At 49.0% G+C, this 12,550-nt stretch overlaps 1 protein-coding gene across 1 annotated transcript; it reads right to left on the bottom strand.

Annotated features, from left to right (window-relative positions):
• Positions 1-9,431: 9,431 nt before the first annotated feature.
• Positions 9,432-11,399, bottom strand: LOC119432648 (uncharacterized). Its single transcript, XM_037699805.2, is given in 2 exon segments — positions 9,432-10,617; positions 10,620-11,399. Coding segments are annotated over 2 exon segments (1,818 nt in total). The 5' UTR covers positions 11,397-11,399; the 3' UTR covers positions 9,432-9,576.
• Positions 11,400-12,550: the final 1,151 nt, after the last annotated feature.

Here is a 12,550-nt window from a genome sequence, read left to right as displayed (position 1 = left end):
TGAAGCAGCAAGAGGAGGTCGCCCGAGTGGTTCAGAAAGTGCGAACACGCGTCGCGCACAACACGCCTGAACATTCAAGATTGACAAATTTGAATAAGAAGAAAAAAATAAAGAAGAAGGACAGCGCTTCACTACGAGGTACACAGCTCCGTTTAATACGAAGTGATTCGGGCTTGAATTGCTAGCGGCGAGTTTGTAAGATCAACCTGTCGCTTAACTTCAAATACCTACAGAGCGCAAACAGCTATATATATATAAGGGCATATGCGCTATATTGAGACGTAGGAATGCAGAGCTGACCGACAACCTGTAATTGTATTCCGCCGTGCTCCTGGTTAACTTTCGTTTCTAACTTTAAGGTTAAAAAAACGATCTGGGGTTTTAAGTAGCAGAACCACGATCCGATTATGACGCACGCCGTAATGGAGAGCTCCGGATTCATTTTGACTTCCAGCACAGCTGAAGTGATGCCGCGAAGGGCCGTTGCTCGACCATCCGCCCCGATGGCACCATTGTCGATCCGGGGTCCTGCAGTGGCCCTCAATTTTCCGTTCGTTGTCAGGCTACACGTTGCCAAAAGGGGCTTGCAACAACTCCTCCGTATGGACAGGTTTATTTACAAATATGCATGCCAACAACAGCTTGCGAAGCGACAGAGCTCCAGAAGCTTTCATCTGACCACTCCTTGCATTGTGGCTTGACATGAAAACAAACAAAAAGCAAACCAAAATAAACAAACCGGCAAAAAACAAACAACAACAATAAGGTATACAAACAAAAGCAAGGAAAAGCATTTCCTTTCCATTTTTGGAATGCTTTCGTTACCCGAGCCCGCCCGTGCATTCGAGCAAGCTGCACACTGGAAAACTCGCCGTGTAATTGCTTGAAAACGGGCGACGACGACCTCCTGGGAAACGCGGAAACGCGACTCCCCATCTGCCTATTAGCTTCACAAGAAGCGCTGCCAGCGCGCGCCTTCTCATCCTTTGTCCAGCTCCCCCGACACCGTGGGGGAGACAACAACAAGCTAAACCAGACAACAAACAGACAACAAGCTAAACCTCTCTCGGCACCCGTTTTGTCGGTTCGAAACACCTTGCTCGTGCTAGTGTCGGTTCGGCGATTCGATAGCGTGCATACTCCCCCCCGGCCAGGCCTGCACACATATGGAAACGTTTGTGCAAAGTCTTCACATACGCCTTTATTTTTTTTTTCGACCAGACTCTTCGTTAAATTCCTCACAGTGCACCAGATATACAGCTGTCCCTAAACCGTGTTTAATTTTTAAAGCTCAGTGACGCGCGCTGCTGTTAACTTCGTTCAATAATTGTCTCCCTAATATCGATCTCTGTTCTAAGCACCCTGCGACCTCGTGCTCAGCAGCGCAACGCACCGAAGCCACCAAACAAGCACGTAGCGGGATATAATAACCACAGTGACAAGAGCGCACGTTGACTCTTCCGCGGCATCCGCAGGCGGGAAAAGCGTGTGTATAGACTTTACTGGCAGCATACATGCGGTAATTATAAGCGTGTCATGCGCAGTGTGCCAACCCGTGCGAACATAGAGAGAGAGAGAGAGAGAGAGATATGAACACTTTATTTTATTTAAAGTCAATAATGGAGCTGGTGGAGGCCCTCAGTCCAAGGCCTCGTTGGTCGAGTCCTTCTACGCAGCTTTCATGAACTTCACCAGGTAGTCTTGTGTCGGTAAGTATGCTGTATTGTGGCACATGACGGCTCGTGTCAGCCACGTAGCCGATTGGGTAGAGGGGTGGAGGGACAAGGAAGGAGAGGGGGAAGAAACAGGTAGAACTTTAGTGGAAGCTAGACAGTGTTGGGAGTTAGGGCAACCTCCACAAGAAGGGCAAACATGTGGAGGTTCATCTGCGAAAGCACGGAGAAGGTGTAGGCGGTTTGGAGATCGAGAGCAAAGAGTTGGACTGCGCCTGCCGCAGTAGAACGCCATGAACCAGCGGGAGTGCCGGGTTCGGGAAGAGGAGACGATAGGGTTAACTTGGCTGTATACATACGGTGTGTAGCGTGAAGCGTGCGGAGTTGGTTCGGGGATGTCGGGAGCCTGGCGTAAAGCTTCACAGTCGAGCTCCATGGTTAGACCGCGTTTCTTACCCGACAATCCTGCATGACCAGGAATCCACACAAGCGCCACCGCGGTGTGCGTAGAGAATGTGATACGAGAAAGGCAAGTGGGGCGGGATGCGTTCCTTATGAGAAGCGTTCGCGAAAGCATCCATCGAATCAGTAAGTACGATCGGAGGTTGTAAAGAATTCTGATGTAGATGACCGAAAGTTGCAGCCAGGGCATGCAACTCTGCTATCTAGGGTCAGCAGTTGGAAGCAGTTCGCGGTGTTCGACTGTGAAAGTACGGCAAATCGCGGGAAGATGTGCTAGCTTCGGTGAAGAAATAGGGATGCGAGGGATGAGTGGGGAGCTTGGTAGCGCTGGAAGTATAAAATGCGGGCTGTACGTCGCGAAACATCCTGTTGTATAGGTGCATATATGCGTCGTGCAAGAGGGGCGACTGTTATAGAAGGCTTTGTGTAGCACCGGGGAGTACTGAAAGATATCTATAGTAGGAAACATATAGGGGCGGATCGAATAGCCTGATAGTGCGTGCCTGTTGGGTGTAGGCGAAGCTCTTGATCGCGTTTATAAATGGAGAGATATATTGTCGGTGGTGTTTTGAACGCCCGTCTGGAGCAGAAGAGAGGTGCTGGTGCTGACAGGGAGATCTAAGGCCAGCGTCGTATATCGGGCCTTGCGCAAGAGGGCACCTAATTCGCTTATGTCCGTGGAGAGCAATTGGGGAGCTGATAGCGAAGGCGAGAAACTAAAAGGGCACCAAGGAGACGAAGCATGTCTAGCTTCCTCGGATAAATGCGTGGGAGAGTGAAATCCGGAGACAATTGCGGGGGAAAGCGCGCAATGAGTCGCTATACTAACCTACGTAATGCACCCTCTAACATCCGCAAGCTAGCTTTTCAGACGTTTGTTCGCGCGCGCACGGCATAGCAAATGCCTCAGGAACGCGCTTGGAACTCCGTCGCGCGTGCAAGCCGACGCGTTCCATCCCCGTCAGCTAGCGCCGTTCGGCCCAGCCAAGCGGCCGACAATGCAACTACGGCCGTCACGTTCGCTCCCATAGCAGCGCGCCCGACGCGCTACTATATAAAAAAAACTTTTTTGTTTAATTAATCCAGCGGCCGTGGTAGTATACTCGTCATGATTTTGCACTCTACGTTCATGCGGGTAGAAAATGTTGTTTACAGGTTGAAGTCGCACCTTGCACATCACGCAGATTATACATAATCACTTCAGCTTCACGCGCATCTACAGGAGCACTTACGCATTCGATTGGTCGGCGCATTTTCGTGCCATTCGGTTATGGAACGCTCTTCCTGATTCCATCGTCTCCGAAACAAATCCTGCCTAAATTCTGCCAGCTCATATCTAAGTTCATATTCCACTGCTTAACTTTGACAAAAGGCATGGCGTCTTTTCTTTTTTCCAGTTTTATGCGTTGTGTACGCTCTCTTATTTTGTTTCTGAGTGTATTCTTTCGCTTGTTATTCTTGTATTTCTTATCGCATGACGTTGGAGTGGCTACTTTTGTGCGTTGTTATTTTGTTCGATGAATGCACTGTATACCCTCTGCCTTTTTTTATATAATACGTATACTACCGTTTCCTATTTCCTTTTTGTGTGCGTGTGTGCAATGCTCTAAAGATGTTTGTATAAAATGTTGTGTATACATTATTATACTAGTATATTTATCACGTATGCATATATTATGTTGTGGTATGCATGTACCACCCATTTAGTCTTTACTGCAGCGCCCCCCTTACTTAAAGCAAATTTTAAATAAATAAATAAATAAATAAATAAATAAATAAATAAATAATAAATAAATAAATAAATAAATAAAGGTGCACTCGAGGGACTGCAATTGCGCTCCCACCAGAACGCAGTCGCCGCTGCCGGAAATGGCTCCCACAAACTCAATTCCTAATCGCTCAGCTCGGTCGAGGGTGCCTCTGGCAGGCAGCCGCACCGAGCTAAACCAAAGGTACTCATCGGCGCCGTGAACCGTGGCCGCCTGCCCACCCGGGAGGTAAAGGTCGTTGAGCGACCCTGCGGTGTCCCCTTTCACCGGAGAAAACGCCCTCGCACTACAACTTTGCAAGGGCAAGCTTCCTCTGTCCTCTATTGAGAGACAGTCACACCTTTCTTCTCCTATCTCCTTTCTTTCCCACTCTCCCCTCCCCGTTGGGGCTGAGCCGTGTGTTCTCATTTCCGACAGTGTGCGACGTGAACCCCACGCGCCTGCGGCGCCTTAGATGATGCTGCTGCTGCTTCCGCTCCTGCGCCTGCGACCTCTTTCCCTTCTCTTTCCTTTCACTCCCCATCCCCTTGTGCAGCGCGGTTGAGGTGTCCTCTATTGAGAGACAGTTATCGCGCTGCACTTTAACCCAATCTTTCACCCTTTCCAACAATAATCTCTCTCTCCCTCGAGGACTGCAGAAGATAGCGCCAACCTTTCCTTTCTCAAATGAACCACTTATAGTAGACAGTTACCTTGCTACACTTGACCCGCTGGCGCTGAGCCGTGCTCCCTCAAGGGCCGCAGAAGATAGCGCCAACCTTTCCCTTTCCCCACGAACCACTACCCACCACTTGACCCAACCTAAACCTCTACTACCCAACCTTTCACCCCTTTTCAACAAGAATCTCTGTCTCGATCGCGACGAAGAAGGAAGGGCGAGAGAGAGAGAGAGATTATTGTACAGAAAGGCAGAATTGGGCGTTAAGTTTTTCTGGAATGAACGCAGGAGTAGCTTTCTTGCCGAAAATACGACGACATTCTGTAGCTTTTTCACGCTAGCGCATGCCCAATATGATAAGTGACTGACTGATTCACTTCTTTCCATCTACTGCCTGTACATACTTTCTATCTACGTACGTCTGTAAACTACGGGGGTTTGCGTGTCAAAACTACCATCTGACTATGAGGCACGCCGTAGTAGGGGGGCACTCCGGATTAATTTGGACCACCTGCATGGGGTTCTTTAACGTGCGCCTAAATCAAAGTGCACGGGTGTTTTATGCATTTCGCCCACGTCGCAATGCGGTCGCCGTGGCCGGGATTCGATCCCGTGACCTCGTGCTTAGCAGCCCAACACCATAGCCACTAAACAACCACGGCAGGTTTCTTTTCTTTCTCATCTTTTTTTTTTTTTTTCTTTTCTGATCTCACCATGGCCTGAGTGATCACAGAGTGGGACCGTAAGACGACGCCAAAGCCCGCAGTGCGCGCACTATCACAGGACAGCGATTGTTTTCTGAGTCGTCTGATAAGAATCGTAGCAAACAAAATGGAACGAGGTGAATACCGTATTTAACCCTTTCAATCATGGTGCCTCCATACTGAGAAGCTCCAACCATCGGCGACAAGAAAAAGAAATCTTTAAAATCTTCATAGCGTCGAATGTAAACGTAACCTTCAACAAAAAACAATACCACAGATCACTAAGAGGAAAAGTAATAAAAAGATTTGCAGTAATGGAGAGCTATCCGTACTATCTGCAATTGTACGGAGAGTAATGCACAAAAAAGTATTTAGTTATTGTATTTGATTAAAATGTATTTGACGATCGCGTACGAGAAGTTCGATGTGTATAGCTCTGTATAACTGGTGTTAAAATTTGTGGTTTTTTTTCTTGCCTCAGAAGGCCCTCTAATCAATGATAACCGCCGTAACTTCTTGTAACAATTCTGTAATATATATTTTCATGATATAATCATTATCTATATATAAGAGGTCTACGATCGTAATCATTTTATGCACGGCGACTGGCCTCATATGTGACCTGAATAACCATACTGCAGTAGTAGTATACACTTTATTTTGTCCGAGATGGAGTTTAGGGAGGAGGGGAGTGGGAGGGCCCTTCCTCTTCTTCCTCAGGCGGCGGCCAGGCCTTGTGCTTTGGCGGCGTCTTCGGCCATCTGGACGACCCGGAGTTGGAGATCCAGGTCTGAGCTGAGCAGTGCAGTCTCCCACTGCTCTAGGGTAGTGATGGGAAGGGGAGGCAATAAGCTAGTGGGTTTTTTGTACCTTATCAGGGGACATGCCCATATGATGTGATGAAGATCGGCTCTACCAGCGCATAATTTGCAATCTGCTGTATATAGCCCAGGATAGAGGTGACTGTATGTCACTGGGTTTGGGAAAGTGTGCGTCTGTAAAAGGCGCCAGGTAACTGATTGCTTTTTATCTAAACTTTTGTGAGCGGCAGGGTAATGCCTCCTGCCCTGGCGGTAGAATTGTAGAATTTCCTTGTAGGATACCATCCGGTCCCTGCCTGAACGGCGGAGGGATTCGAACTGCTCCTCGCAAGAGGTTGTCGTGCGGCCGCGGATTGCCAGTTCTCGCGCCGCACTGTGAGCAGCTTCGTTTCCCGGAAGACCGGAGTGCGCCGGTGCCCAAACGAGTTGCGTCCATCTGCGCCGGGTCTCGGGTACCCTAGCCAGAATTTTGAGGGCTTCAGGCGAAATGCGCCCTTTCGCGAAATTTAGTATAGCTGTCTTTGAGTCGCTGACTATGAATTTGGCTGCGGAGGAAGCGCACGCCAAGGCGATTGCGACTTCCTCCCCGACCTCCGGCGAGGTTGTAATAACTGAGCTTGCAGCGATGATTTGATTTTGCTGATCTAGTACAGCCGCTGTCATAACGTCTCGGTCACGATACTCGGCAGCGTCTACATAGGCCACGTCCTGAGAGTTTGCAAAGCGTTTTTGTAAGGATTTGGCTCTTTCCTGCCTGCGCTCTTCGTTATGCAGAGGGTGAGTGTTCTTAGGTAATGGTCGGACGTGTATGTGTTTAACTCTGTGGGAATGTCTCGCTTTGGTCCGAATTGGGTGTTGTATGTAATCCCGAGTGATTGGAGAATGTGTCGCCCCGTCGGAGAACGCGAGAGTCTCTCCAGTTGAGCAATTCTTTGGGCTTCCATGAGCTCGTCAAGAGTATTGTGTACTCCTAGAGCCTCAAACTTTTCGTTTGCGGTCGTAATTGGTAGGTGTAGAGCCTGCTTGTATGCTCTCCTGATCATGAGGTTAATTTTGGAGCGTTCATCATTCTTTAGTTGCAGGAATGGGCTAGCGTACACTATTCTGCTTATGACAAAAGCCTGTACCAATCTGAGTAAATTAGTTTCTTTCATGCCATGGTGTCTGTTGGCGATGCGCGAAATGAGTCTTGTTGTTTGATGTACGTGCGAGTCTAGTGCCTTTATCACTTCGTTGTTGTGTCCATTGGCCTGTATTCTGAGTCCAAGGATCCTGATGCTCGGAACTATTGCGATGTCCTGGTCGTTAGCTTTGAGCATGATTTGAGGGGGTGTGGTGACAGTTTTCCTGCCTCTGCAAGTGGCAGGAAGTAACTCGGACTTTTGCGGGGAGCAGGAGAGTCCTTTAGGTGTTACGTATTCTGTGACGACTTCGATCGCGCTTTGCAAAGTTTCTTGGATATCTCCGTCACTCCCTCCGGTTACCCAGAGTGTCACGTCGTCTGCATATAAGCTATGCTGTAGTTTAGGAATTTTAGCTAGCTTGCTTGGTAATTCTAGCATGGCCATGTTGAAGAGGTAGGGAGACAGGACCGAGCCCTGGGGTGTCCCTTGATTCCCGAGCGAAATGCTCTCCGAGGTTACCCCACCGACGGTGATTGTGGCTGTCCTGTCTGTAAGAAAGTCTTTTATATAATTGTATGCTCTGGGGCCAACTCCTAGTTTGTTTATCTGGGTTAGGATGGCTTCGTGATGAACATTGTCGAAGGCTTTGGTTAGATCAAGGCCAAGAATGGTCCGGGTATCAAGTTCTGAGCTCTGATCACCGTCTATTATTTGGTGCTTAATCTGAAGCATAATGTCCTGCATGGAAAGCTTGGGTCTGAATCCAATCATCGTGTGAGGGTACAGGTCGTGCGCTTCCATGTGTTTGTTTAGGCGAGTAAGGATGATGTGTTCCAGAAGTTTCCCTAGGCAGGAGGTGAGCGAGATGGGTCTTAGGTTCTGTAGCTGCAACCTCTTGCCCGGCTTTGGTATCATGACAATTTTAGCTTCCTTCCACTGTTGAGGGATGTGGCCAGTCTCCCAACACTTATTCAGATACTTAGTTAGTGCTTCTATAGAGTCATCGTCCAGGTTCCGTATAGTTTTGTTTGTTACGCCGTCCGGACCCGGAGCGGAGTGCGTTCGTAGACCGTGTATGGCCTCACGGACTTCAGCTTCCGTGATTGGTTCGTCGATTATTGGGTTTGGATCTCCCGTGTATGCGGGTAAGGGCATTTTGGAATGGTTTCCGATGTATAGATTCTTGAGTTCGTTAATTAAGTCTGTGTCTGATCCCGGGTAATTATGGATTATTTTGCTGAGATTATGCCCCTGCATAGTTTTACTGCTCTCGGGATCGAGTAGACATCTAAGTATGCGCCATGTTTTGGTCATGCCTATTTGCGCTTCCATTCCATCACATGCACTGTGTCAGTTTTGGCGGGTTAGCTGGTGAGCATATTCCTCAATTTGTTTGTTTAAGATCGATATGCGTTTGCGTAGGGATCTATTCAGTTTCTGTTGTTTTAGTCGTCTTTCCAAGCTAGCTTTTGCTTCCCACATGTGGAGGAGCTTGGCATCTGCCGCCTGGATATTAGCTTCTTCTGGTATGGTTATGGTCGCCTGCTTAACGGTTTGTTGTAAGTTGTCGACCCATGCCTTAATGTCTATAATCTCAGGAACGGCAGGTTCGTTTTTGTTTGTTTGTAGTTGCCTAAAATTGTCCCAGTCCGTGATGTGGATTCGTTTGCCGATAGGTTTGGCGGGTCCCGTTCGGATTTTGGTGGCCACTATGAAGTGGTCACTTCCCAAGTTTTCTTGCGTGTTGAACCATGTGGCGCCTGACACGTTTTTGGTGAAGGTTAGGTCTGGTGTAGTGTCCACGCAGACGCTATTTCCTGTGCGCGTGGGTTGTGTCGGATCTGTGAGCAGCGTAAGTTGCTCCTGCTGCGCGTCTAGCCACAATTGACGGCCTTTGCGGTGATCGGTGCGATAGCCCCATGCCGATGAGTGTGCATTGAAGTCGCCTAGTATGACAAGTGGTTGTTTGTTTGCAATGTGTGCTGCTTTCCGGAATAGATTGAGGAATCTGTGTTGCTGTTTAGGCTTGCTGTATACGTTGAGCACAAACAGGCTGCCAGTTCCTCGCTTTGCTGTAGGAATAATTTCCACTAGGACGTGTTCTACGGACACAATGCCGGTCTCGTGTATGAGTGCCGGTATGTTTCGTTTGATTAGCGTAGCGATTGGCGCTTTGCCTGTGCCCGATACATCGGAGCAGAAGGACGCATAGCCTGATAATATGGCCTGACCCCCCGTCTCTTGGAGGGCAATTATGTCTGGAGCTTCGGAATCCTTAGTTTGTAGGAACTGCTGGAGATTCCCTCGCTTGCGGCGGAATCCCCGGCAGTTCCATTGCCATATGACGTACATAGCGCTTTTACCGCTATTCCAGGCCATCGTTGGTCGGGCGGTTGTAAGGCTTAGTTACTTTAATGGGCCCTACGCTAGGCCTTTGTTGGGCGTTTTCGAGGACCGCGATTCTGGCATTATAACTTTCGGCAAGGTTTGTTATCATGGTGTGGAATGTTTTATGCATTATCTCGAATTTGATAACAATGGCCCTGGTGATTTCCTCTATGATCGTCTCTTCCCTGATGTTACGCTTAGAGGTGCCAGAGTTGGCGGTTGTCCCTTGGGAAGGAGGGGATTGTTCTACCGCTCTGCGCTTCGCGGGTAGGCTCTCGGTATCGGAATCTGGCTGCGCGTATTGTGTGGTAGGTTCTGCAACTGCCGGAGGTGCATCTATCTCTATATGGACAGTTTCTGGTTCTGCGGGTACAACTTCTTTCGGCGGTGTCGCCTTCAGTTGGGCTACCTCGGCCTTGAGGGCCTTATTCTCTGCTAGTAGAATTTCGAGCATTTGTTTGATTTTAGTTAGTTCGCTGTCGTGAGAAGAGGGGAGCGTGGGGTTTTCTATCTTAGTGGGTTCGGACTGGGAGACTACATTTGCCCAGCTCACCTTGTTGTTATTGGTTGAGGTCTTGCTTTCTTGTTTAGCTTGGGGTCTATGTCCCGATGGGGATCTTGATCTGGATGCCTTGCGATCGGCAGCAGTGTCCCTCGATTTTGATCGGGATGGGCGTTGGGCTGCCGTTGTCTGCTTGTCTGCTTGACGTGGCAACGATGGGTCTCTGCCGCCGCCGCCGCTGTGGTTGTGCAAGGTTTGTTGTTGTTGTTGTCGCTGTTTTTCCCACTGGCGCTGTTTGATGAGGAAAGGCGTCTGAAAGCGTCTCTGGCAGCTCTTGTCTCCCGTGGGGTGATCTTTACCGCACAGCGCGCACTTAGGGTTGCAGCTGTGATTGTCCGCGGGGTTTTGGGCACCACAGTCTTTGCACTGTTTCTTGTCGGGGGTAGGGCATACGTCCGCGCGATGACCGATCCGGCCGCAGGCTCCGCACACTACGACTATTTTCTTGTGGAGGTATAGCAGCGGTACTCGGCGCCTCTGTAGTAGACGTAGAAGGGTACATTTGGGCCTTCAAAGATGATGATGGCTGAGTTGGTGTTGCCCATGCGACGGGCCTGCAGGATGGTAGGGTTCTTCTTGTAGATGAGACTTTTGGTGATGTCCTCCGCAGTGTCGTAGTCCGGAATGTTGTGGATTACGCCTTTGTAGGTGTCTGCCGGTGGGGCGGCGTAGGCTGTGGCTTCGTAGTGCGTGTCTCCAATTTGGAGTTCCCTGATGCGGTTGTATTTCTCAGCATTTGCCATTCGCGGAGTGCTGATTACTATGACATTTTTTTCCACGCAGGAGCGATATATGTCATCTTCCGCCTCTGCAATCGGTACTGCTGCGGCTCGCAATACTTCATCTCGAATTTGCGCATCACTTAGTTTTGAGACATTTAGCCCGTCGCGGGGCCGTACGATGATCTTTATATCTTCCCTTGGAAGTTGTGGCTGTCGCGGCGGCTTCGGTTTCTTGGTGGTACGCGCTGCGCTCTGGCACGCACCAGAACGCGCTTCGCCAGTGCCAGTTGTTTTGCTTGTTTCATCAGCCATTATGCTGAACTGCTCTATAGCTCTACGGCTCCTATTGCGGTGGCTGGTAAGCCAGCCCGCTTCTTTAGTTACTTCTTCAGGTGCAATAGTTTCTCCCTCTACTTCAACGACGTCCATGCCTTGAAAAGAGCTTACCCGGTGGGTCGGTGGGGTGGTTGACCCGCCCTCGGTGCGGCCTTGGGGCTCCGCGTCGTCCGGCATCGTGCAGCTGCAGGTCTAAAATTTTTTTTTTTCGGCAATGTTGGTTTACTGCAAAAAAAGAAAGCAAAACGAGTGGCGACATTACCGTGAAGTTCCTGCATCAATTTGCCGTGGTGTCATGAACTTATACAGTATATTCTATGCGTTGTTTACCGGCAATTGTTTTACCTGGAAAAGGTAAAGAAAAATTGCACTGAAATCTAACGCAAGAAAAAGAAGTGAGGCTCAACTTGGCTGGTTTACTGAGCTTCCAAAACGACAGAAATACGATAGCATACGTTTTGAAGTTTCTGACGTCACAGTGACGTACTGGCGCTGAATTCTAGAAACGGAAGTTTGGCCTTAACTTCGTAACGATGGTTTTACCAGCCAACTGAACCAAAAACAGTAATATCGAAACGGTATATTTAAAATACTAACTTAACGGATTAACAGTTGCGTGTAATTAAACACAAATAACGAAGTCTGAAGTTTATTTGTCATGCTTGCTTGCAGGAACGGGAACAGCGAGAAAGAGAGAAAAAAACATTTATTAAAATAAAGGGGAACCGCAGAGTCCATGGTATGGGGTTATTGCACCCTGGCATTTACACGCACGGCGATTAACACAATCGCAAAGCAACAGATTATTGCACGTTTTCTTGCTGACGGGAACCGCCGCACCCTGGTGGGGCATTCTATTGTGTGTCTGGGTCAGAAAATACTTCCTGCAATCAACCGATAAGATAATAATTTCTTCGGCATTCGGTACTGGACGGTGATGTGACGTAGCGTACCTCGATGCACGCGCAATTACGGATTAAAAAAAAAGACGTCTAATTACCCAAAATACGTTTTTCTTGCACAACACTTCGCGCCAATAGTGAGCTCAGAACGCGCACCGACGAAAGGGATCGCAAAGGATTCAACACTACTGTGACATTTTTCGAGGCCCGGTTGAGTCCCAAAAAGGCAATGCGCGTTCTCTGGGTGCTTCCCACGAGTCAGCCCCTTTACCAGCTCCGGCCGGGACGGCGACGGGGCCCGACACCGACTTTGACGGGAGAACAAAGGCGGCAACAACCGCCACACTCCGTGAAAGTGGTAACGACCGTGAAGGCCAGTCTCGTGACGTTGACAAGCTTACCGTCACGGAGAGCAATGGGCCAGTGTCG

The sequence above is a fragment of the Dermacentor silvarum genome, chromosome 11 (genome assembly GCF_013339745.2).
Source record: "Dermacentor silvarum isolate Dsil-2018 chromosome 11, BIME_Dsil_1.4, whole genome shotgun sequence".
Lineage (NCBI taxonomy): Eukaryota > Metazoa > Arthropoda > Arachnida > Ixodida > Ixodidae > Dermacentor > Dermacentor silvarum.
Note: the sequence above shows the minus strand (reverse complement) of the source record. Positions and strands in the feature narration are given on the sequence as shown.